At 42.4% G+C, this 25,645-nt stretch overlaps 1 protein-coding gene across 2 annotated transcripts in view; it reads right to left on the bottom strand.

The window, feature by feature from the left end:
* Positions 1–25,645, bottom strand: part of RNF150 (ring finger protein 150) — a 292,634-nt gene that overhangs the window by 21,811 nt on the left and 245,178 nt on the right. Inside the window, exon 7 of one of the 2 annotated variants that reach the window (XM_086704178.1) lies at positions 10,834–17,995. The exons of the other annotated variant lie outside the window; for it this stretch is intronic. Within the exon in view, the coding sequence (XP_086560304.1) occupies positions 17,877–17,995 (119 nt within the window). The 3' untranslated portion in view covers positions 10,834–17,876. Of the gene's footprint in view, positions 1–10,833; positions 17,996–25,645 lie in introns of those variants that run through there. 2 annotated transcript variants of the gene reach the window in all.

The following is a 25,645-nucleotide window of genomic DNA, read 5'->3' as shown; positions in this document are numbered from 1 at the left end:
ACCTAGTTGTTCCTTCAATCATTTACTCTACAAATACATATTGAAAACCTACTCAAGCCAGGTTCTATGCTAGGCACTGGGATACATGGGGAATAAAAACAGGAGCCCTAATCTCAAGGAGCTTGCAGTCTAGACAGAAGACTCAACCTCAATGTAATAATCACATGAGTGGATTATTAATGTTAATTGTTGTTTAGTGCTATGTTTAGCATATGGAGCAGACCTATCATTAGAGCTATGGAGGCAAAGTACAAGGAGCTATGCAAGCATTTAACAGGGCTGTCTAGCCAAGGGATGAGAGAAGGTTTCTGCAAGGGAAAGCTTTTGAGCTGAGATCCCAAGGATGAATAGACAGTAACCAGAAGGAGGGGAGAGGGGCTGGAGCACATGGAATGAGTGCAAGAGTGATCTAAATAATTCTAGAGATGTTCTCATGGGCTAGATCAATAAGACTTAGATCATGTTAAGAATTTTGTACTATACACAGACTTAATAGAAATGGGAGGGTATTCAAGGATTTTAATTGGGTCACTGTGTGTGTGTGTGTGTGTGTGTGTGTGTGTGTGTAGGCCGCTCTTGCTGCTGTGTTTAAATCAAGAATTAAGTGTATAAGCTATCTTGTGAAATGCTACGTGGAACAATACATTTGTGGTCAATCAATGAGTAGATGATACTCTAAGAACATTCCTCTCACATTACAGGAAAACATGTCTAGTCTAGGATAAAGCATTTCTAGTTTTGTCATTTCTCTCCTGCTTTTCTTTGAGGGATATATGGTTTCAGTAATACGTAGCCTGAGGGCTCTATTTTCTGGTAAAGTCTATATTCTCTTCTCTGGGAAACATCTACCCCAACCATGTTGGTTTCTATTGCCTAATCCCCCTTTCCCGCTGTTTCTGAATGCTCACTGTTTCTGCTTAATGTTTCTGAGAAGATTTCTGAATGCTTACTCTTTCTCAAAGTTATCCTACAAACTCTTGAGCGTGAAATCCACACACCTCTATTCTCCAGTGCCAGGGTGTCTTCTCCATTTGATGGGCATCAGAGCCCCCTACTGGGAGAAACAGCTCAACCACATAAATACCAACACAAAGGGCCAGAGTCCTGTAACTTTGGTGCATTTGTGTGGTGGGTGGTTTACTCAACCAATGTTAAATGCAATGCTGCGCCAGCTAGAAAATCTACTTGTCACCTTTGCAATACCTCTGACATAAAATTACAAATAATTAGCTTCTCATCTGCAACATTTTCCAATTACTCTGGATTGAAGACTCATCATAACAATGAGTGCATATCACAAATTTAGTCTCAAAAAAAATCTGGAATTGATGTTAAGAAATAATTCAGTCCAGTCTTCTGCTTCAAGGAAAAGAACATCTAACATCTTCAGGATGCTGAGTTCTTTGTTCCATTCCTAAAATTTCCCAGGAAGGATACTCCACAATATCATCAAAAACCAAATTCTATGTTTTTTAGTAATCCAATGGTTTTGTACATTTGATAAAAATATCTTTTATAATTTTATTTTACTTTATTTTTTTAATGTTTATTTATTTATTTTGAGAGAGAGAGAGAGAGCAAGTGGGGAAGGGGCAGAGAGAGAAGGAGAGAGAGAATCCCTAGTAGACTCCACACTGTCAACGTAGAGCCCAACACAGGGCTTGATCTCACAAACGGTGACATCATGACCTGAGGTGACATCATGACCTGAGCTAAAATCAAGAGTCAGACGCTTAACCAACTGAGCCACCCAGGTGCCCCAATAAAAATATCTTTAAAAACAAATTTATTTTAGAATAGTTTTATACTTACAGAAAAGTTACAAAGATAGTATAGAGAGTTCCTGTATGTCCCTCACTTAGTTTTCCCTATTGTTAACATCTGACATTACCATGGTTCACTTGCCACAATTAAGGAGTCAACATTGGTATATTACTATGAACTCCAGCCTTTATTTGGATTTCACTAGTTTTCTCTGAACATCCTTTTTCTGATCCAGGATCCCATCCTGGATACCATGTTATCTTTTTATTTTTTAAATTATTTTTTTTTTCAACGTTTATTTATTTTTGGGACAGAGAGAGACAGAGCATGAACGGGGGAGGGGCAGAGAGAGAGGGAGACACAGAATTGGAAACAGGCTCCAGGCTCTGAGCCATCAGCCCAGAGCCTGACGCGGGGCTTGAACTCACGGACCACGAGATCGTGACCTGGCTGAAGTCGGATGCTTAACCGACTGCGCCACCCAGGCGCCCCACTGGATACCATGTTATATTTCACTGTCATGTCTTCCTAGGCTCCTCTGCTCTCTGACAGTGTCTGTGACTATGTTTTGGTTGATCTTGATGGTTTTGAGGAGTACTGGTCATATGTTTAGTAGAATGCTCCTCCATATGGATTTGTCTGATGTTCTTCTCATGGTTACACTGGGGTCATCAGTTTTGGAGAGAAAGACAGCAGAGGTAAAGTACACTCCCATCACGTCATATCTAGGAACACACTATCAACATGATTCATTGCTGAAGAGGTTAGCTTTGATTGCCAGGAGGAGATGGTGTTTGTTGGGTTTCTCCACTGCAAAGTTACTTTTACTTGTTGTTTTTATTTAAAAAATGTTTATTTATTATTGACAGAAAGAGAGGGTGAGAGTGCGTGCAAAAGCGGGGCAGAGAGAGGGGGAGACACAGGATCCAAAGCAGGCTCTGCACTGACAGCAGAGAGCCCCAAGTGGGGCTCAAATTCACAAACCACGAGATCGTGACCTGAGCCCAAGTTACCACTTAACCGATTGAGCCACCCAGGTGCCCCTACTTTTTATGGTTTAATTTAAATTTCTCTCCTTTTATTTTATAGAGAAACTTGTGGGCTTTCCTTTCAGAAGAGGGAAGGCAGTGTAAGCTGGTGACGAAGGACAACTTTTAGGAACCAGAGAGGTCTAGATTTGTGAGCAGTTTTGCTGCTCTGTGTGATCCTGGGCAAGTTATTTCCTAAGCTTTACTGTCAGAATTTGTAAGATGGGATAACAGTATTTTCCTCAACTGTTACGCCAAGGGTCAAACAACACCGTGCACATAAAGAAAGCCCTGGGGCGCCTGGGTGGCGCAGTCGGTTAAGCGTCCGACTTCAGCCAGGTCACGATCTCGCGGTCCGTGAGGTCGAGCCCCGCGTCAGGCTCTGGGCTGATGGCTCAGAGCCTGGAGCCTGTTTCCGATTCTGTGTCTCCCTCTCTCTCTGCCCCTCCCCCGTTCATGCTCTGTCTCTCTCTGTCCCCAAAATAAATAAATAAATAAATAAATAAATAAAGAAATAAAAAAAGAAAGCCCTTACTGGCCACCCGATGAACCAACATGCAGCTAACTCTCATACTCAAACGCTTGCTATTATTGCTAACGTTAATATGATAGCCATGATCATAAGCACTATGTATTTACTTCAAAGTCACTGCTGAGTTTATTCTTCAGTCGGTAGCAGCATTCCTCAGCATGCAATTCATTCCATTAATATGCCGGCCTGGGCTTGGGGCCTTTGGGCTAAATGGCTGAGCCTGGCTGGTTCATTCAGTCATGGGTTTAACAATGTTCGCTGAGCTCCTCCTAGATTCTGAGGATACAATGTTGAATCCACACACAGAGTGTGGCCGTAGCCCAGCCAGTCGGGTGGAGAATGTTCAGAGAGAGGGACATGGGAGCTGTGTGTGGGGTTAGGTCAGGTGAGACCATGAGGGTTAAGTGTGAGGACAGCCTTGATCGCTCACTCCTTCCTTAGCTGCAAGTCAGATAGTCTTGAGCAAGAAAGCATTTTATTTATGGACAAAATTCACTCTCTTTCAAGTCCATCACCATAGGATCAGAATAACCCACCCAGACTAATGACTTCACCGGGTCTCCCCTTCCCACCTTGTTCTGTGCTTGAAGTGACCAGAAAGTTGTTTTCACACTTAGGATATATTAGTGTCAGCTGAGGGACTCCTTACACATGTATTTTACATCCTGTTAATCATATTTCCCATATTGTTCATCTGAGTCTGAGTTCACACTCCCTTACTGCGGTGGGTTTCAATCATGTATTTGGAGATTTTTTTATTGTGAAGGTATATTCTTTTGGAAGTTGTCTTTTAACAAGGTCTTGAGACCTGGGTTCAGAGTATTCCTCCAGGGAGGATATGAGTTTATGAGTGTAATTCCACCAAACACTTAGTGTAACTATCAATTTGGGGCCACTTTAAAGTATATCTGTACCTTAGGTATTCGGGTCACACTGGTGGTTGGATTTGGGTCCAAGAGCTCGTGAGAAGGCTTGTTTGTAGTTAGGGCATCTGGGACTGAGAAGTGGGACCAGGGAAGGGAGACCGTATCCTTTCTGTACTTTATCTAGAACCAATGTCACCACTTACAAACATCCGTACCAACTCCTTCTAGAAGGTAATTTTCTTTGATCGTTTATTTACTAAGGTTTTCCTAGTTTATCTGCCACTGTGGGTCTCTGATTCTAACCCTGGACTTTGTCCCTATTGCAGGAGTAGCACAAATCCTTCCTATGGTCTGTTATTTTTTTGTATGGCCTTTGAGGTAAGGATAGTTTTTACATTTTAAAAGAGTTAAGAAACAACAATGAAGGAAAGGTACAGAAATTACATGTGACCCACAAAGCCTAAAATATTATCTGGCCCTTTACAGAAAAAAAAATGTGGATCCCTAGACCATCAGGAATCAGCATATGCACTCAGAGCAAACTCCATTTCTGATGTTCATTTTCCCCTTGGGTAGAACTTTCTTGTAGTCTCTAGTTTCCAAAAGTCTCTCTCACTTTACCACCAGCTTAGTTATTCATCTTAAAGGAAATTTCTAATATTTGATATCCATATTTTTAACATTTATTTATTTACTTTGAGAGAGAGAGAGAGAGAGAGAGAGAGCAAGCACGTGGGCAGGGGAGGGACAGAGAGAGAGGGAGAGAAAATCCCAAGCAGGCTCCATGCTGTCAGCACAGAGCCCAACACAGTGCTCGAACTCGCGAGCTGTGAGATCATGACCTGAGCTGAAAACAAGAGTCAGAAGCTTAACACCCTGAGCCATCCAAGTGTCCTGATCTCCATATTTAAAAAAAAAATTTTTTTAATGTTTTTTATTTATTTTTGAGACAGAGAGAGACAGAGCATGAACGGGGGAGGGGCAGAGAGAGAGGGAGACACAGAATTGGAAGCAGGCTCCAGGCTCTGAGCCATCAGCCCAGAGCCTGAGGCGGGGCTCGAACTCACGGACCGCGACATCGTGACCTGAGCTGAAGTCTGACGCTTAACCGACTGAGCTACCCAGGCACCCCTGATCTCCATATTTTTAAGTGTTCTGTAGTTTAGGGGGTTTTGTGGACATCTGTTTCCCCATGTTATATGAAAAAGAAGTCCTATACATCTGTCATTTACTTCCTGTCAAGCAAGTCTCAGAGCCATAGCAGGGGCTAGGACAAGGGCAGGCTGTTGTCTGAAAGCACAAAATAATAATTTTTTTTTTTTGAAGGAGTGAGTCTAGAAAGTAATAACTCACATTGGTATCTTTAGGCAGTGAGCTTTCTTGCACAGCTAAGGTTAGACAGCAATCACTGGGGACCCACCTTGTGTGTGGTGGTTTTTGCACATGTGGGTGAGCATGGGGGTGTGCACGGGTCCCTGCACATGTTACCCCCGTGGTTGCGTCCATCCGATTTTGTCTCCAGATTAGAATTGTTTTGGATCAGGGAGATTTCCTGACTACATAATAATCTTCCTGTCAATATACTAAAGTCCAACTTTCAGCTCTTGCTTTTCATTCCTGAGATTTTTGAGCAGTCTGGAGATGCCTACCCATTTATGGAAGGAACATGGTGCGGCCCAGAGAACTCTAGCAAAAGGGTCAGGAACCTTAAGTTCTAGCCCTCACTCTGGTCCTCATCAACATTCTCCCTTGTCTCCTCCTTGTTTCAAACTAAAGGAATAAAAAAGAGGGGAAGAGAAAGTGAGGAGGCGAATGGACCACTTTCAATCTGCCCGTCGTAAAGGGAGGGCTGTGTCTTCTCAGACATCAGCCCAGGCCCAGCGTGATGGGATCTTATTCTCAGGTCTACCTCTATTGTGTTCTCACATTCTGTTAATTGGCTGCTCTGCTCTCACATGTATTTATAGATATTGATGCCATTTCTAAAGCTCCGAATTATGTGGGTGATTTTATTTAGAGGTCTGAGACCGTTGGCTCCCACTAGATCTATAACATCAATGACAGCTGTGTTGTATATACAGCTCTATAGCAACCAAAAGCAGCTGCCTGCCCATGAAAGCTGCCTCTGGCTTCTCCCCTGACTATTCAGTAAATGATCCTTAAGAAAAAGAAGGCAGGAACATTAGGGGGAGTCAGGAAGGGGGTGCTTAGGTTAAGGGGGCCATGATTATGATCAGACCTTCTGGATGTTCCCACAGGGAGAGGATGGGAATGTTTTCCACAACAAAAAGTTCTGAGAGCCTTGGGGAGTTGAATTTTTACCTCCCTGTGTGCCAGCCACCAGGCTCCCATCGGTTGGAGACTCAGGGAGGCACCCTCCCTGTGCAAGGTGCTGTGACCGCAAATCAATGAAGGGACATCTGCTCACGGTAAGTAGAGGGCCCCCTGGCCTTTGGTGGCATCACTGCCCCTTACTCTCACAGCCATGAATAATGAATCACAGTGAGCCCTGAGGGAGCTTATACCGAGGAGTGTGTTGGAATAAGAGGCAGACTAATTTTCTGTTCTTGGGTCACTAAGGATCATGGAACAATTGTTCTAAATGTCTCATAAATACGAAACCTCTCTCAGTCCCCTGAGTCTCCCATCGGTGGATCCTCACGCTCTTCTGTGTATAGTAAGTATCCCAGAGTAAAACTAATTCACATTCTTCCCCACCATCTTTGTCCCCCAATCCCGTGCAATGTATGGCTCAACCACGGCAGGGAGACGAGAAGAGACACCAACACTGGCTTAGAAGGAATTATGAGACCTATATGAGAACTAAACACGTTTTTGTACTTTTAAATAGCAGCTTAGCTCCACATACCCCAAATGTAGGCGTTCATAGACTTAAGAATCGGGGGGCAAAGCTGGCCTTACTTACTGGCTTATGACAAAGCCCTGATGAGTTTTACATTTTCCATTCTTCAAGGGACAGATGTGCTGCATGACTTCCCGAGACAAACGCCCACAAAGTGGAGCGTCTCTGTTTCTCCAGGAAAAGTGACAGTAAGCCCCGTAGTCACCCAGGGCTCCCTGGCACACGTGTGGCTCTAGAGCAGTGCCTGGCAGCCTGTTTGCCTGGACAGCTCCACTCCGGTGAAGTGGGCACCAGGCTGTCAGGGCAACCTTCCCCTGAGAGCTGGAACGGGGGCAGGAGAGGCAATGGTCTGTGGGGTACACGAGATAGAGAGGCGGGAAACAGCTCTAGCAGCTTTTAAAAAAAAATTTTTTTTAAATGTTTATTTTTGAGACAGTGCAAGAGACAGAGTGCAAGCAGCTGAAGGGGCAGACAGAGGGAGACACAGAATCTGAAACAGGCTCCAGGCTCCGAGCTGTCAGCCCAGAGCCCGACATGGGGCTTGAACTCACAAACCATGAGATCATGACCTGAGCCGAAGTCGGACGCTTGACCGACTGAGCCACTCAGGCGCCCCGCTTTTTTTCTAGTTTGAACACCAACATGTTCCATATTAGGTGGTCTTATCTTGTGCAGTTATGAAAACTAGGACCTTTGAAAAAGAGGACTGTCATCTATCAGCTTCACGAAAAGCTGAATTAAATGGGTAACTCAATAAAAGCCTTCTAGAAAGTTTTTAATAGCTTTTAATGTACTGTATGAAGCCTTATTCCAACTGAGTTGAACTTGGGACTATGTGGTATTTTCTAACGGATCCCAGGATGTGTCCCACAGAACACATTTTTCCATGTGGGAAACCCTGGTCTGGCAGGAGTGTGGAAGCTGGAGAGATGGTTTCTAGATCCTGGGTAATAGCTCCCATCCCCCCCTCTGTCATGTGACACACAGATGTCAGGTTCATTACCGACAATAGGTGTCTGGGAAGACTAAAAGTGCAATAACCAAAGCACAGAGTTTAAAATGACTTCTAATGTGGCACAATCATTACTGTCACTAACAACCCCCTCAGAATATCTTCCTACCTACAAATTTGCTCTAGGAGTGGCCCCTAGAGCAAAGCCTCCAAGGCATTAATATTTCCTGGCTACGGACACAGCAGTTGGCCATTTGGGTAGGAAACAGCTCCAGAAGGCCACACCACTCGCTCAATACAGTTTGACGTTTGCCAGCAGATTCTGGCAGATTCATCTGGACCACCATGTATATGATCTACAGACTGGCCAGAAAGACCTCATGGGGAAGCAGAGTAAACTTCTATCTGTGACATCGTTCACTTTATAGTAAAAGCACACAGACTAATGTTCAGGAGGAAAAAAATAAATCCGTTGAATCTGTTTCTTGCTCGCAGGGAAATCCTAGATCTGCTGGAATCCACGGCTCCTGGGGGGGGGGGGGGCACCCGGCCAGGTGGAGGGCTTCAGTGATTGGCTGAACTGCAGTGGGCATGTCTGACCCTGGCTGCTCCTTCAAGCAATCTTGGATGGGCCAGAGGTTCAAAGGGACACCACGGAGCCTGGCAGTTTTGGGTAGGTGGTAACAGCAAAGAGGGGTGCCTCTCCTTTTTTACCTTCTGTTCTTACCTCCTCAGGTTGGCAGCTCTCACATTTTTTCTTTCTTTTAAAAAAAGATTTTTTTTAATGTTTATTTATTTTTGAGACAGAGAGAGACAGAGCATGAACGGGGGAGGGTCAGAGAGAGAGGGAGACACAGAATCGGAAACAGGCTCCAGGCTCTGAGCTGTCAGCACAGAGCCCAATGCGGGGCTCGAACTCATGGACCGTGAGATCATGACCTGAGCTGAAGTCGGACGCTTAACCGACTGAGCCACCCAGTTGCCCCTCACATTTTTTTTATTTCTTTAGCATTCCCTTGCTAATTCAAAGGAAGGGCTGTTAAAAATTCCTTAGAGAAGTATAAGTAAGGATCAAAAACGATCTGGCCACCCCGGCCCATTGCGTGGTCCCCTGCTATAACCCCACTTGGGATAAGCCGCCAGAGACGGCTCAGACAATAATGTTCGGTTCCTCTGAACACACTTCAGGCTCACTAAGCAGCCATTCTTCTGAACTGATCAAAATCTTTCAATCACTTCACTTAGAGGAACAGAGCTAAGAGGAAGTCTGGTGTCCAGCACCCGGGAGAAATAAAAAAGTCATTAAAATGTCACTTTATATGTTTTGAAAACACAATCATGATTTAATGTTGAATGTCAATTTTTAAAATCCGTAGTGCCACCTCTGGAACTCAAGACGACGCAATGTGGTTAGGAAATAGGCATGACACAGACACAAGCATCTGGTTCCATTTTATTAAAAAACAAAACCAAACAAAATTTTGCAGTGAAATTTCCTGGAATTCACAATCCTTTTCAAATCTTTATAATTGTGGGGTTTTTTTCACCAGTACATAAGAACACAATTGCACGTATTTACATGATAGTTTTCTATATAACAAAAATAGCTGTGTTGTACGATTGTTTTCAACTATCGTCCTTAATATTTCATCACTAGCCCAGTATGAGACAAACTGTTTATGCTCTCCAAACACATAGATAATAGAATAAAGCAAAATAAAAGTCCGTGTCTCCCAACAGAAGACAAATCCCTTTAAAGACAGTTTTCAAAACTTATGTATTTCAAGAGAGATATAAAGTGCTCTGGAAGGAGTAAGGTGGGTGCCTGAGGTGGGAAAGAAGGAAAGAGAAAGAGATTGACATCACTCTCCTCCCCCACCCCTTAACCCCTCCCCCCCACCCGCCCCAAACAAATGATATCTACCGCCTTAACTAATCACTAAAATATACCTGTGACTTTATACAGAAGACGATGTTTGCGTAAAAGGGCTACATGATCCACTACTAAATTTCTCGGCAACTAAGAGCTAACCAAAATCCAAATTAAACGTAACCCATGCAAATGACATCAGGAATAGTTTCTGTGATTTTTGAGTCATGTGGCAAATAAATCCAGGAAACTGTCCCATGATCTGACAATGGAGGATGGGAGATAGCATGAAGGCACCACCACCTGTGTGGTCCGGCCAGAAAGACCTCATGGGGAAGCAAAGTAAAATTCTATCTGGGACGTCATTCATTTTATAGTAAAAGCACACAAAAGTGCATGTGTACGGAGGAAAAATGAATCCATTGGATTTTTTTCTTGCCAGCAGGATGATACTAGACATTGGTGGTGCCATTTCTGAATATTTCATAATGGTAAATTCATTCTTTGAGGCAGATTTTTTTTTCAGTGAAAATAATAATGTGTTCTATACAAAGGGGTTAAAAGAAGTTGGGCGTTTTTCTTTTCACATTATTGAAATGGCAATTGCTGGGCATGGTCTGTAGTCTATAAAATTGGGTATCACATACATACCGCTTGGGAGGCTCCCCTGGAAACTAGAATAATCATCCTCCCAGCTCATGAATATCGTAAAGAACAATTCCCATTATTTTTCAGGAAATGAGTGGAATGTAACTTTTCACAAGTACAAAATTACTTCAAGTTTTCTAAATATAAGGGACATCCCACTATAAAAATAACAGTCCCTCCCTCCCCTCCCCTCCCCCCTACATCTCTTTCTAATTATAAAATGGTACAACCATTTCAGATTACTAATGTGAAAGCAGGAAGTAAATATATTATTATGTACATGTACAAAACACATCAGTATTTCACACCATTTACATTCATATGAAAGAAGTCTGTTTATTGATCTTCCTTTGTGATTTGACAAGAACAGAGTTGAAATAAGTTACAAAACCATCAGGCCCTTGCCTTAGAAGTCTGCACAAACATTCCAGCCAGAGGCATCTTCTTTGCAAACAGAGCTAACAATATGCTTCCACACTTTGCAAAAGAAAGGGCTGCGGATGGTATCTTCTGTGGGGTTCTCCTTCAACTTTTCCAAGCTTGTGACATTCCTTCCTCTTTTGATAAATGTGGACCAAATTCTCAACTATTGAGGAGACTGTATGATGAAAGGCAAATACCTAGTTGTCGAGGAAATGGTGACCCTAGTCAAATTAGTTGGCTGAAAGAATAACGGCAATCATTCCAGCAGAGGGCACCCTGCCCCCTTGCAATAACATCCTACTGATGCCAACATACACCCAGGCTGCAAAGTCCTTTCGCTGACAGTCCTTCAACCGCTTGACTATCTATTCGTACAGGCGATAGTTTGGTATTTCCTTCAAAAGCGCGGGATACACTAATTAAGAAACTCTCCTACATGAAAATTCTTTGGCTATTTAAAATCTTCACATTCTCAAACAGAATATTCCGAGTTCCATAGAGCACTAGTTTTGTCTAAAACTTTTTGAGGGAAAAGGGGACTAAACACCAGACTTTAAAGATGGTGTGGTACTAAGGCCACGATACGCTTTTTAGATTTCTGGATTTAGTAAGGTCAATCACCAGCCTGCAAGACAGAACCCCTTAAGGTTTCACAGTTCCGTCTGACTAGGCAACCCACCTTTGCTTTTCCTTATGAGAACGTTAGGAGAAAATTAAAGTAGTCAATGGAAGAACATGTGTCCATTTGGATGGTGATTGGTCTTTGGTTTACACAGCACACATGGTCCCCACATTTTCCCTGCTTCTCCAAGCCCTTCAATTCAGTAAGGATGACAAGACCACAGACATTCTGCCAAGCAGTGATTCTGGGTGACTTAAGGTGAGCTACCTTCTTTACAGAAGTTCTCTCTTGCTCTGTTCAGACCTGTGGACCTCTTGAGAGATTATATTCCTGCCTGATCATTATCAACACATATTTATCAGGTAGCCATTGAGCGAATGGCTCTGCAGTAAGTGCAAAGCATCAATCGTAGCATAAGGGTGAAAAGGTCTTTGATCACCGAGATTCCTAAAAAAGCCACTTGATTGAGGCATAGTTCACAGGGTGATAAAGAGAGATGTGAGTGATGTCATCGGATTTTTTGCAGAACAACCAAGTTTTGCAAGTAAAGGGCTTGATAATTAAGGATCTGTATCTAGGATCTGGAATCTAGGATCTTTAGTTTTGGGATAATTTAGTGCCATCAAAAGGGTCAAAGTGGAAGTGAGGCTACCAATCTGTGGGTCTTTACAAATTACTGTTCCTGTTACAAAGGGCCTGGGGTTGTGAGATGGGGAGACAAGCAGGCAAAGAGAAGAGGTAAGTGATGCTGAGAAACTCATTCCTGCTTCTCACAATTTATTTTTCAGGCAATCCCAACCTTCTTTGCAACCATGAGTGTTTAACTCGTGAGTGTTAAACTCCTTAAAATACACACACACACACACACACACACACACACACACACCCCAAAACACCAGGTCAGCCCTAAACCTAGGGGATGAGCATGTACTTGGGAAGAGCACCCATATTCATATCCTGCCACCCTCTTTCTCACTTTCTGCAGGCTAGTATTCCCACCTCCTTTTAAGTACCATCAATGACACGTCTGTGACACAGAGCACTGCACAAGGAACTTTTGTCCCTCACCTTGGGAGAATGGCCTCTTTGTCTCTTTTTCAGTCTTAAGGAAGAAGTGGCCTCTCAGATCACTTACGAAGAGGAAGTTCTTGTGCTAAGAAGCTGAATTAAGAAGCATGAATGGACATCAGATACAGCACGGCCCATACATTTTTCTAAGATGTCCAAATCTTGGGGGCCTGTGGTGAACTAGGAAGGTCACAAATGCTGAAGGTAGAAGATGGTAGATCTAGGCAGCATTCTGGAATTGTGACTTTGCCATTATTTGCCTAGGAGACCTTTCTGGCAAGAAAGCCTGAAAAAAAAGGCAACAGCTATAGGTGGCCTGCAATTAAATTAATGATAAGGGAAGTGAAAACATGGCTAACTCCATTATGGAGGAAGTTAATTTGCCTTTATAGTAAACTGGTTTTCCTCATCAGAAGTGCAAATATAGACATTGCCACACAATAAAAAGAAGAAAAACACCAACAACAGTAACAACGGTAATCACAATAATGATGACTGTATAGATAGATCCAAAGCCACCGAGGTTTTTGTCCTGAAAGATGGGAACAGAATGCATGTAGGTGTGTATACAAGAAAGAGGCAGTCAGAGAAAGCCAGAGATAGATATAGATACAAACACACACACACACACACACACACACACACACACACACACACAAAAGAGAAAGAAATCTAAGTGAGAACATACAAAAAAATGTTACTGGAAGTTGCCTCAGGGGCCCTAGTACCACAGAGGGCTGGGTCCTCGCTCTAGAGAGGATGTGACTCTGTATCTCAGGTTTTTGGAAAGAGTTTTGATTTAATGAGATTTGTTTGTTTGCAGTCAAGGTGATGGATTCAACAGATAACTAGATGCTTTTTGTTTTTTATGCTCTGCAAGAATTTTCATCTAAACATAACTCATAAATAAGAAAGAATCTTACATTAGGCTCTCTGTCACCATTTTTTGCTTCTGAAGACAGGTCGGCTGCAAGAATGCCTGTACTGACTAAAGTAGCTACTGGGCACTGAACCCAGACACGTGAACATTCAGAATGAGGGAAATGCTGAAAACAACACAATACAAACAGAAAAACCTCTCTGGACAGAGATTTGCCTCCATGGTTACCATCGTGACTAGGTGATGTCAGAATAGGTAGGTAAGTCTTGCAACTAATCATATATATATTTTTAAAGATTTTGTTTTTAAGTAATTTCTACACCCAGCGTGGGGCTCGAACTCACAACCCTGAGATCAAGAGTTGCATGCTCTACGGACTAAGCCAGCCAGGTGCCCCTCCACTATTCACTTTCTGCCTTCTCCCAACTCCCCGTCTTCCTGCCTCGGTGACAGAATTAATATTTCAGGGGTGAACAAGCCCCAGAGACTAAATCAATGTTCGGATATTGTATTCATGATCAGGGCTCAGTTCTTCTCAAAGGGATCAGCCACACAGAAGAGGCAAGTCCTAGAGGTCAGTTTTTCTGAGGGAATGGAAATGCTTCTTTTCGTGCCCACGGCCTTGGGGTGAGAGAGGACGCTGACTTCTGAGTTGAGAGCTGGCAGTTGTAAGCTGTCATGATTCACCCAATAGGGCTGGGTGGTCACAACCCCAAAGACTTCTTCTCAATAAGGCCACTCAGAGTCTATGTAACTTCCCACCTGCCCGCCCCCAAGTCCCCAGGGGGGCACTGGCACTGGGAAAAGACCTTCTGCCAATCAGGAAGCAGGAGAATGAGGGGGCTGAGGTGAAGCTGGAGGACTAGAGTCTGGAATTCTTCTCCGCTCCCGAGTGCCGCCTACCCGTCTGAGGGTTTGTCGTAGAAGTGAGAGAGACAATTTTGTCGCAGCACCAAATCCACATGGTTTGTGTCACTTAAAAAAAAAAAACAACCAAAAAACAACAACAAAAACGACTGGTCAGAGGAGTCACAGTGACAGTAATGGACATCAATGTGTGGTTAGAAAGGTCAAGCAGGAATTTCAAAAAGAATGGCTTGAATATTTATGCATCACAAAACAAACAGATCTTTGGGCCTCTCATTAGGCAACTTGGGTGGAGTCTAGTTCTCTCTGGAGGTAATTAGGTTTTAACTTCTCTTCTTTGTGAGGGTCAGGGAATCTTGTGAGAATCCTGGAGCAGCTCTGCTCCGGACCACGGGCCAACTGTGGCTATTGGGACAGAGCTGGAGACGCGGCCAGTCCAAGGGGAGGCGTGCTTTGAGTGTAAAGCACATAATGCATTTAGAGGACTTAGTACCCAAAAGAATGTAAGGTATTTCATTAATACTTTTTACACGTTGAAACAAAAAGACTGTATTACTAAAATGATTTTGAACTGTTCCTTTGTATTTTTTCAAACGTAGCCGGTAGAAAATGTAAAGTCTACATATGTGACTTGCATTATATTTCTATTGGATAGCGCTGGTCTGGACACTCACTACAGAAGAATGCACATCTCTAAATACGCATAAAGTCTGCATATACTTCTAGAGGGCTCCCAGCTCAGAATTTCCTCTGCAGGGGAGGTGGTGAAGAAGCTATGGAAGGTTTTCATTTCTTTTAAACCCTTCTACACCGGTTAAAAAAAATTTTTTTTTTTTTTTAGACTACCAAAGCCACATGAAAATCTTCCAGAAACAAACCTTTGGTAAATGGAGAGCCTCCTAGGCTCAGGGATTTTGCAGCAGAACCTCCTTGGGGTAAAGTCACGAACCTCACGTTATCTACGCAGCATTCTATAGGGGCTGCTGCAGCCACAGCATACATATGCAACCAATTCCTGATTCCTGATTTACCCGGTCACTGGCAGGAAGAGACAACACTCCTCGCCGGGAGAACTATGCAATCCAAGAGGCATTTTCTCTCCTGGGCATGGAATACAATGCAGATCATTCCTTTGCTGTTGAATTATCCCTCTAATTCCACTTGACTTAAGTTAATACCAAAATGTGTTTCAGGCTGAGCTGAATGGAGGAGGATACACGATGCAGCTCTAGCCGGCCAAGAAAAAGCAACACTTTGAGATGAAGAATTCCATACCGAGAACTAGGATTTGAAGGTGTCCAGAAATGACAAACTCTGTAACTAACAGCAGCTTTAACATAAGGCAAACCAAAACCACTCCTTGGACTTAAAACTTCAATCATTTAGCTATTCATTCTCAGCAATGCAGGAATGCTGAGTCCCAAAAGCCATTAGGGCAGGTTACGTGTCAAGTCAGTGCCTCCCTAACCTGAACGAAGTCAGCTATCTGTCATGGCCATCTCAAAAAACCAGATCCCCCTGGCAAAAAGCTCATTAGTGCTCTAAAGGCCAGAAGGAGCCTTGGGCATCACCGTGTTAAACTCCTTCATTTCACAGATGGAAAAGACGAGGCCCAATAAGCAGGTGGCTCATCTAGGACTCTTGACGCTCCATTCAGTGCTGTCTTCGTCCCTCCCTGCCTGCCTTCGCACACGGACACCAGATTTCATTACAGGAAGTGTTAGGCGCCCAGGGAGAGGTGACATTTCTGAAGGTGGTAATCACTTTCCTTGCCTTGCTGCCTACTTAGAGAGCATCAAATAGGAAATCGTTAAAGATGGTGAAACAAAAGCAACCAGTGGTCCCCCTGACATATACTCTGTGTTTCAGCAGGCGGCAGGGATTTACAGCACAACCAAATTCCTGTTTTTGGATGAGTGTTTGTGTAATGAGGTGAGAAAGCCTCATCAAATACGTAAATAACTCAGTGAAGAAAGCTTCTTTCTTAGTAACCCACGCAGCCGCAGGCCTTCTTACAGAGGATGAGGTGACCTGTGATTGTCCAGGGAAAGCATTCACTCCCTTAGTCATCTATGCATATGGATAGTCGAAACGTATTACAAAATTGCCCACTGAAAAAATAGCACATCTCTGTCATAGTTACAAAAAAAGAATAAAAACATAAAGAGTTTAAAAACACCGGTGGGTTTTAGTATTGATTTGATACCTCTTTTCCTTTCCCTCTTTGTCTCTCTCCATCAGGAGAAGCCTGGTTAGCAAATTCCCATGCTGTACTTTTTAGATCAAATGGTTTATCAAGTCACGCGTCCCTCCTCACTTGGTATTTACATGTACTCAGGGAGCCCTGGAAAGCTACCTGCTAAGGATTCACCTGAACCCTTCCTTGAGGTCTGGCGAGGTGCAACAGAAGTGCGTTGGCATTAAGGTAAAGGCTAGGTGCTACTGCAACCCCCACTGTGTTGGACACTGGGCTCAAAGATGATTGGATCTCTTCTGAAGCCTCCGTCTCCTGCAGGAGCCACTTGTGGAGGTAACAAAAGACTGTTTCTAGCCTTGGGGAGACCAATATAACAGACATTTTGCTTTGGGGAAGAGTATGTGGTATCTGGTCTTAACCCTAGGCTTGCAGTTCCAGTTACAAGCCCTACAGTCGTGAAGAATGGCGCTGCTGCCCTGAAGGGGACTTCTGAGTTTGGAGTTTCCTCCAAAGACTGTGAAATCCAGGCGGAATCAAGTGCCGCCCTAGAGCTTCCTTCGCATGTCACGTGGGCCGTTAACAGAGCCTGGTGAGTGGAAGCCAGCATGATGTAGATGAAAATAGCAAAGAGTAGCCTCAGTGGATTCAGAGCTCAGGGTTGGGGTCTCTGGCGGCTAGGATTTTTAAGATCCACTTAAAAGAATTTGGATTCTTAATGAGAGCTGGCCTTACACTGTTTCAGGGTGCTGAGGCACTTCCCAAAGCCATGCACACTTCATGCTGAGAGGTCAAGGCCATTAATCTCAGAGATGGCGTACGAACTGATCATAGCAGGAACTGGTGCTTCTAAACAGAACTCTCTACAAAAGCTGGAGGAAACCAAAGGAGTGGACATAATGTAAACTACACAAGTCTTAAAAAGAAACTGTCAAAGAAATCCAACAACATTCCAAAACCAGTAAAACAAGACCTGGAAAAAAATGGAAATGAAACTAAGAAGCCCTACATGTGTCCTTTCTGTGTGTTTTGGGAGCTCCTGAAGTGTGTGTCTGCAAGGACACGGGAGGAAAAATCAGCTTTCATCTTCCAAGCTGCCAAGGCCATGGGCTGTTGCACAGATGGAGAAACGGCATCCTGATTGACGTGACTTTGGATATTGCTCTCGTTACCATTCTTGAGTGGCGCACAGTGGAGCTACCAAGGTGTTCTGGAGGGGTGTCTGCCTGGTCCAAGTCTTGAGGCTCCTCCCTTCCTTCCCCTTGGGTCCTACCATCCCCTTGTTCTACGTCTATCATTTCAAGACTTCACCTCTTCGCAGTCTTGGTCAGTGGAAAGTTCTACATCAGACAGTCCAACTTCCATTGCCATAATCAGCGAGATGTCAGAATCACTGCTTACAGCTGGCTCCTGCTCGCCTGGGAGGAGAAAGCAGAGTTCATGGTGAACATGGAACTATGTTTTTGGATGCTGGTAAGTTGAATACAATTGTCTTTTATTTTTAATTAAAAAAAATTTTTTTTAACTTATTTATTTTTGAGACAGAGAGAGACAGAGCATGAATGGGGGAGGGGCAGAGAGAGAGGGAGACACAGAATCGGAAGCAGGCTCCAGGCTCTGAGCCATCAGCCCAGAGCCCCACGCGGGGCTCGAACTCACGGACCACGAGATCGTGACCTGAGTTGAAGTCAGACGCTTAACTGACTGAGCCACCCAGGCGCCCCTAAAATTTTTTTTACATTGATTTATTTTTGATAGAGAGAGACAGAGCACAAGTTGGGGAGGGGCAGAGAGAGAAGAAAACACAGAATCCGAAGCGGGTTCCAGGCTCCGAGCTGTCAGCACAGAGCCCGATGCGGGGCTGGAACCCACAAACCATGAGACCATGACCTGAGCCCAAGTCGGATGCTTAACGGACTGAGCCACCCAGATGCCCCATGAATATGATTGTCTTTAATAGCATTTCCTTGATGGCCAAGAGAAGGCATTAGAAAAACTGGATCTTTTGTAAAAAAAAAAAAAAAAAAAAAAAAAAAAAATCTAGTTAGCACCTCATCTTGCTTTATAGCCCCAAATAAATTCTAAATAGGTCAAAAAGCTGAATGTAAAACAGAAACTAATATAGCTAGAAGAAGATATATCTTAAAAGTATATATCTAAGTAGATAAATACCTAATATATTAAACTGGGCAAGAAATTCTATGTGGAAAAGCATTTGAGCAGTTTATAGAATAGATTGATAAATATGCATAAAATTCAAAAAAATATTAAAACCCTGAAAAATAAAATCAAACGGCATAGATTGAGCTGGAAATACTTGTGAAAATTTCACAAACAGCTGTATTTTCAACGTATAGAGAACGTTTAAATCAGTTAAAAAAAAAACAAAAACAAACTAACCAGAAAAATGGGCACAGGTTACTGTCACACAATTCACAGAGCAGTATAATATAAATGACCAATAAATATAGGGTAAAAATGGGCTACCCTTTTTTTGTTTATAAAATCTTCACTCTTTAAAAAAGGACAGTATTACACTGAGGTGGGTACTCTGATACAGTACCTGTAGAACTGTGACATTTTCATTTCCAGCATATATCGTAGAGAAATAATCAGAGATGCAAAAATATTCACTTAAGCAGTTTTTATAGCAACAAAACATTGCAAGTAACAAAGTCCAACAATATAGAATATCTGAATAAACTGTGTTACTTCTAGAGGATAATCTTGTTGTAACAATTAAAGTGGCATTTCCAAGGAATTTGTAGTTACATAAGAAAACGCTCCCATGCAAGCAAGTTTGGTGAACTGGTTCCCTTTGGGGTAGAAACTGAGAACAAACTGAGGGTTGATGGGGGTGGGAGGGAGGGTAGGGTGGGTGGTGGGTATTGAGGAGGGCACCTGTTGGGATGAGCACTGGGTGTTGTATGGAAAGCAATTTGACAATAAATTTCATCTTAAAAAAATTAAATAATAAATAAATAAATAAATAAATAAATAAATAAATAAATAAAAGAGAAAATGCTCACAGTATTCTCTTAAAGTGAAAACAGAAGTATTCAAAGCTTTATATGCAGTGAGGCTGAGAAAGTCAATGAGATGCAAGGAAGTCTAAAATGCTAGTAAGAGTTGTCTCAAATTTTGGGATTTATATTCGTTTTCTTAAAAAAATTTTTTTTTCAGGGCACCTGGGTGGCTCAGTCGGTTAAGCGTCCAACAATGGCTCAGGTCACGATCTGGCAGTTTGTGAGTTCGAGCCCCATGTCGGGGTCTGTGCTGACAGCTCAGAGCCTGGAGCCTGCTTCTGTTTCTGTGTCTCCCTCTTTCTCTGCCCCTTCCCTGCTCATCCTCTGTCTCTCTCTTTCTCAAAAATAATGAACATTTAAAAAAAATTTGTTTTCTGTTTTACTTCCAAACATTCTACAATGAAGAAATATCATTCATTCGCTTAAGACATAATGAGTCTCCACTATGTGCAGAGGATTTTGCTAGATGCTAGGGACATAGGTAAAAGCAAGACAGTTCCTGTCTTCAAGGAGCTTGCTTTCTAGTGTGCTGGCACACCATTAGATAGCCACTCACAACACAGCGAGATACATACGAAACTGGACGATGCACCTGGTGTTCTATGAGCAGGGAAGATGGCTATGTAACCAATTGCTGAGTCAAAGAAGGATTCCCGTCGGGTGTGACATCTAAATTGAGTCCTAACTCAAATTTTAGCCAGATGAATGGGAGGGAAGCATCTTTCAAGCATTAGCAATAGCATGTATAGATAGATATGTCTGAACATGAGGGGAGGCCTTGTACAGATGGACATCAGATCGTATTTAAATATGACTAATGCAAGGTCAAGCTAGGGAGTCTGAAGGAAGGCTGGGGTGCTCAACTGCATAAAAGGCAGCCTTAAAACCAAAACATCTTGCGTGTCCCATTAATTACCCCGCTGAAGAAACACACAATTAGAAGACCAACAAAATGCCTAGTACTGAAGAAGCTGATGGTTATGATACTTTTGCTCTGATAAACACTGGTATAATTTACTTCACGTTGAGGTATAATTAAGGAGAATATATGAGTTTTACGCAGGACAGTGAATTCTTTAAGATGTTTAAAAGGAGACAAACAGAACTGACAAAGAGTTACGGACTTAAGAATAGGTTTGAGAGAAACAGGCTCTTTTCACAGGGACGTATCCATCTAAAGACTGAGCTCTAATATGTTTCCTAGGCCCAGACATGCATGAGGTTCACAGAATTGTAGACAGATCAATGGCTAGAATAAAACTTAGGAAGCAGTTGTCGGAAGATAAAAGCATTTAGTATTTGAAAATGGGGCACTCAACAAGTATTCAATAAAACTAGTCATTTAGAAACAGGCACAATTGGATCCCTGCCTCACACTTCACAACAAAATACATTCGAGGCTGGCTAAATACCTGTATCTATGCTTATATTTATATCTACATCTGTACTACATCTATATCTATACCTCTAGCCCACATTTAGTTGCATGTATGTACTTCCTTCCCATTTATCCTCTTCTCCAGAGCCACCCGGGGCTTATTGATCTCCGATTTTGGGGGGAATTCTTTGCTGCAAATTGGGATGGCTCTCCCTTCCCTCATGGCTGCTTTTGCCCTTGTTTTCTGAGCAGGGCCATGGCTTACTGTGGTGCAGGCTATGCTCGGTACCACTCCAGAGGAAGCCTTTACTTTGGAGTCTGAGTGAGCGGTGGCCGCTGGATTGGGACAGTGCACAACCTGTACAGCTGCACACAGGAGCTCGCTCTGTTTCTCAGATCCACTAAGTCGTTGGCCCTTTGTGCATTGTTTCCAGTTGCTCGGATCTTGATATTGTCTCTTTTTACCTTTTCCCTGTCTGTGTTGGCCTGCCCCTTACAAGATCCCTTTGCTGTACTTTTTGTGGGGTTTTAGGAGAGGTGGAAATAGTTTCAGGGGCTCAAACTACTCTTTTCACTCAGCGCTCTCCTAAAGCATCACTTTTGCAATGAGAAATATATTTAATTAAAATTATATTCATGAGAACTGGGAATCTACCTTACTTTACGAGACTATTTTCTGGTCTCAGCTATTGTAACTACATGTGTTACTTTGTCTAGGTCACTTTCTCCACTAGGGCTAAAGTTTAGTTGTCTACGAGTTTGGACTGGGTATTTCAGAGTCCTTTCTAGTTGTTCCAGATTATGTACATATACATGTTGATGTCAATTAGCACAGTGCCTCCTACATGGTGGCTTCTCAATAAATATTTACCAGAATTACCACAGAGGAACAAAGTTTTAAGTCTCTTTTTTCATAACCCTTTTAATTTTTGTTTTTTTTTATTTTAAACACTTTTTCTTAATAAAAAAAAAAAGGTCTATTTGTTGTATATTTAGTATGAATATATCCTAAATGGGAGAATTCATTACCTTGTGGTATAATGAAAGCTGAACTATTCTTATTCCTGGAGATAAAAAATGAGGGTTATATTATAAAGATATAATCTCTCTCCTCCTCACCCTTTTTCTTCTTCATCTTTTTTTTTTTTTTTTTTTTTGTAATGGTCCATGAACCAGTTCAGCTCATGAGAAGCCAAAATTTTCAGCTCACAATTAAACTGTACATCAACCAAGGAGCTCATCATCAAGTGATTTTATGACTTTCATAAATATCTAGTAAAAAAAAAAAAGGGCAGCTCAGATGAAGGGCTGATTTAGTCAGAGATCTAGAAAGACAGCTCCATGTACCTGCAGTGGCAGCCTCTCACCTTCACTCCTGGCTTTGTCAAGCTACCAGCCTCAGCAGATATTCTGGACTCATTATCACTGTGGTGTTTTCTAAATTGGAACTTGTGAATTGAAAAAAAGAAGGGCCATGGGGACTGATATAACGATGGCTGCTGAGTTCATGATGCTATTTTGGAAACTTGACCATCCTGCACAGCTCCAGGCAAAGAGGAATTCAGATCAATGAAATCGTATATTTTCCTAAAAATGGTTCAATTTTTATGATGGAGCATTGCACCAACCATATCATCTAATCATTTTCCGTGTCAAAACTTTAAAAACACGATCTGAAGACATTTGAAGTTATTTTTTTCACTCTATCCTGTGTTTTTCATTGAACTTAGTTTGTTCAATAATTAAAAAAAATTAATGTTTATTTTTGAGAGAGAGTGAGAGAGACGGCAAGTGCACGAGCAAGTGGGGGAGGGGCAGAGAGAGAGGAAAACACAGAACCTGAAGCAGGTTCCTGGCTCTGAGCTGTCAGCACAGAACCCAACGCGGGGCTCAAACCCATGAAGTGAGATCATGACCGGAGCCGAAACTGGTCGCCTAACCAACTGAGCCACCCAGGTACCCCTTCCGTAATTTTTAGAAACTTTATCTTTTAATTAAGGCACATGCTTTACTTTGAGGCCAAAAGAACACAAATGAAAACACTGTCATTAAAACATTTAGAAGGTTCTCTGTAGGTGGTACTAATTGGGGAGTGTAAAGTAGCTATTAACAATATAAATGTTCCCTGAATGATACCTTCTTCCCTGCAAAAGCTGATATAAAAGGACTGCAGAAATAATATCGGCCTTTACTGAATTCTCATAATAACACTTTGATGTGGGTTCATTATTCCTGTTTTACAGATGAAAAAAATATACTCTCAGTCCATTGGACGCAGTAGTATAATACCTACTTGACATACTCTCTTCTCTTGGGTTCACGCACTGTAAAGACATTGAGAGAACTGAAACAGAGTGATAGGAATCCATTTAATATTTTAAAAGATCTTGCTGTTCAGTGAAGAACAGATTAGTAGCACAAAGTAGCACAAAGGGTGGAGGGAATCTGGAGGAAATGTGGCTTGGTGCGGCAGCAGTGAGTGGAGATAAGGGGACAAACTGAAGAAATATTTTAGAAGGGGGATGTATAGAAAGGTGGTGGGCTGGACAAGGGCAGCAAGAGAGGAGAAAGTAGAGGACAGCCCCCATATTTCTTGAGCAATATAGGTACCATTTACTCAGCTGGAGAAACTGGAAGACAAACTGGTGGGGAGAGATCAAGAGTTCAGCTTTGCATGCGCCATGTTTGAGATGCCCGGAAGACGTGCAAAGGAGATGTGCAGTCAGCAGTTAGATACAGGAGTCTGGAGGACAATAAATGAAGTGAGAGGCTTCAGCACAGAGAAGAGATTTGAAACCATGAGAGTAGATGAAAAGGAATCTTTTCTAGGAAAAGATTAAAGAGTAAGAAAATAACACCAGGGACAGAGTTCCCCGGAACACTGAAACATACTGCCAAAGACTCCCAACTCATGCCTCTGACATGACTTGTTTGGCCTGCCCCATGTTTTTTGTTTTTGTTTTGTTTTGTTTTGTTTTTTTAGAGCATGAATTAATTACCGATATTTAAAAGTCAGGGTATTTTACATACAGATTTACATTTTAAATTTATCTTGGAAAAGAAAATATCTGGCAATATATGCCCAATTCCCGGAATGAAATCATTGAGGAGAACGGAGTAAGGGCTGCCCCGCTAGGCTCAAGGCAAAGAGGCTCTGGGTCCCCACAGTTGTTGAAGAGTTTGCTCCCTTGGTTCATGTTACTTGGCCTGTGTATTTATTGAAGTTTAAAACCTCATAATTAAAGGGAGGGCAGAAGAACAGTAGAGGAGGATGAGCCCCCCAAAAGCCTGAAAATGGCCAGAGAATACTGTATCATTGATTCATTTCCTCCTTTTCTTTTAAATATATTCTGCATTACCTCCTTTATAGGCATTGACTCACAATTAACAATCCGTGCCCAAGGAAACGAGCTACTGAGTATTACTGACTTGGCTGGGTGGATTTTAAGACTAATTCTGTCATCTAATTCGTAGTCTTGAATGTCTTTATCACAGCATTAAAGAGCATAGGATGAGATGGTGGGCAGAAGATACTCCATTTTAAACGGAGCATTGTAACCTATTTTCTTGATCCATAACTACTGCTTTCATACATTTCCACATTTAATTCTAAGTAAAATCCATCAGTAGCCTTGAGGTTAACCAAAAAATTCTTAGTGTTGGGATTTATTAATTCTATTTGGTCCATAAATTATTAATATCCTTGGTTTATCTCTTTCTTAATATATAAAAAATTACCTAAAGACTCACAGTTTCCCTTTGTGAAATGTGTACTGTGGTTGCAGTTCTGCTGTGGATTTGATACGAGCGTGTATAAAGTGTGCCCGGATGACTGTTCTAGTTCCTTCCAACCTGAGAATATAAGACCCTGAGACCTGCCTTGTCTGGTATTAGGCATACCTGGCCTGTCCCTATCACTTCAGGCCTCTGTCACTGCCAACACTCCCATTCAGGGCATCTGGGTGGCTCAGTGGGTTAAGCATCTGACTCTCGATTTCAGCTCATGTCATGATCTCAGTCAGTGAGATCACTGTCAGTACAGAGCCTGCTTGGGATTCTCTGTCTCCCTCTCTCTCTGCCCTTCCCCTACTTGTGCTCTCTTTTTCTTTTTAAATCTTTTTTTTTTTTAATTTTTTTTCAACGTTTTTTTTTTTTTTTTTTTTAATTTTTGGAACAGAGACAGACAGAGCATGAACGGGGGAGGGGCAGAGAGAGAGGGAGACACAGAATCGGAAACAGGCTCCAGGCTCCGAGCCATCAGCCCAGAGCCTGACGCGGGGCTCGAACTCCCGGACCGCGAGATCGTGACCTGGCTGAAGTCGGACGCTTAACCGACTGCGCCACCCAGGCGCCCCTCTCTCTTTTTCTTAAAATAAATAAACTTAAAAAAAAAAACCCACACAACCCCCTCCACACACAAACAAACAAACAAAATTTCCATTTCAGAATCCCACCATGTTCCTTCAGAAACAGGAGGCACTCAGCAGAGTCTGTAGCATTGAAACTGAATTGAAGTTCCCCTCTGGCCATGCAGGGCTTAAGTTTTGTATTTTATTAGCTAATAACAATTCTAATGCTTATTGAGTACTTAGTACATGCCAGGGATTATGCTAAGTATTAAAACAGATTACCTAATTTAATATTCAAAATCAACCTATGACATA

This window comes from Puma concolor, chromosome B1 (genome assembly GCF_028749965.1).
Source record: "Puma concolor isolate L17-30 chromosome B1, mPumCon1.1.hap2, whole genome shotgun sequence".
Taxonomy (NCBI): domain Eukaryota; kingdom Metazoa; phylum Chordata; class Mammalia; order Carnivora; family Felidae; genus Puma; species Puma concolor.
This window is presented reverse-complemented; position numbering and strand designations above follow the sequence as displayed.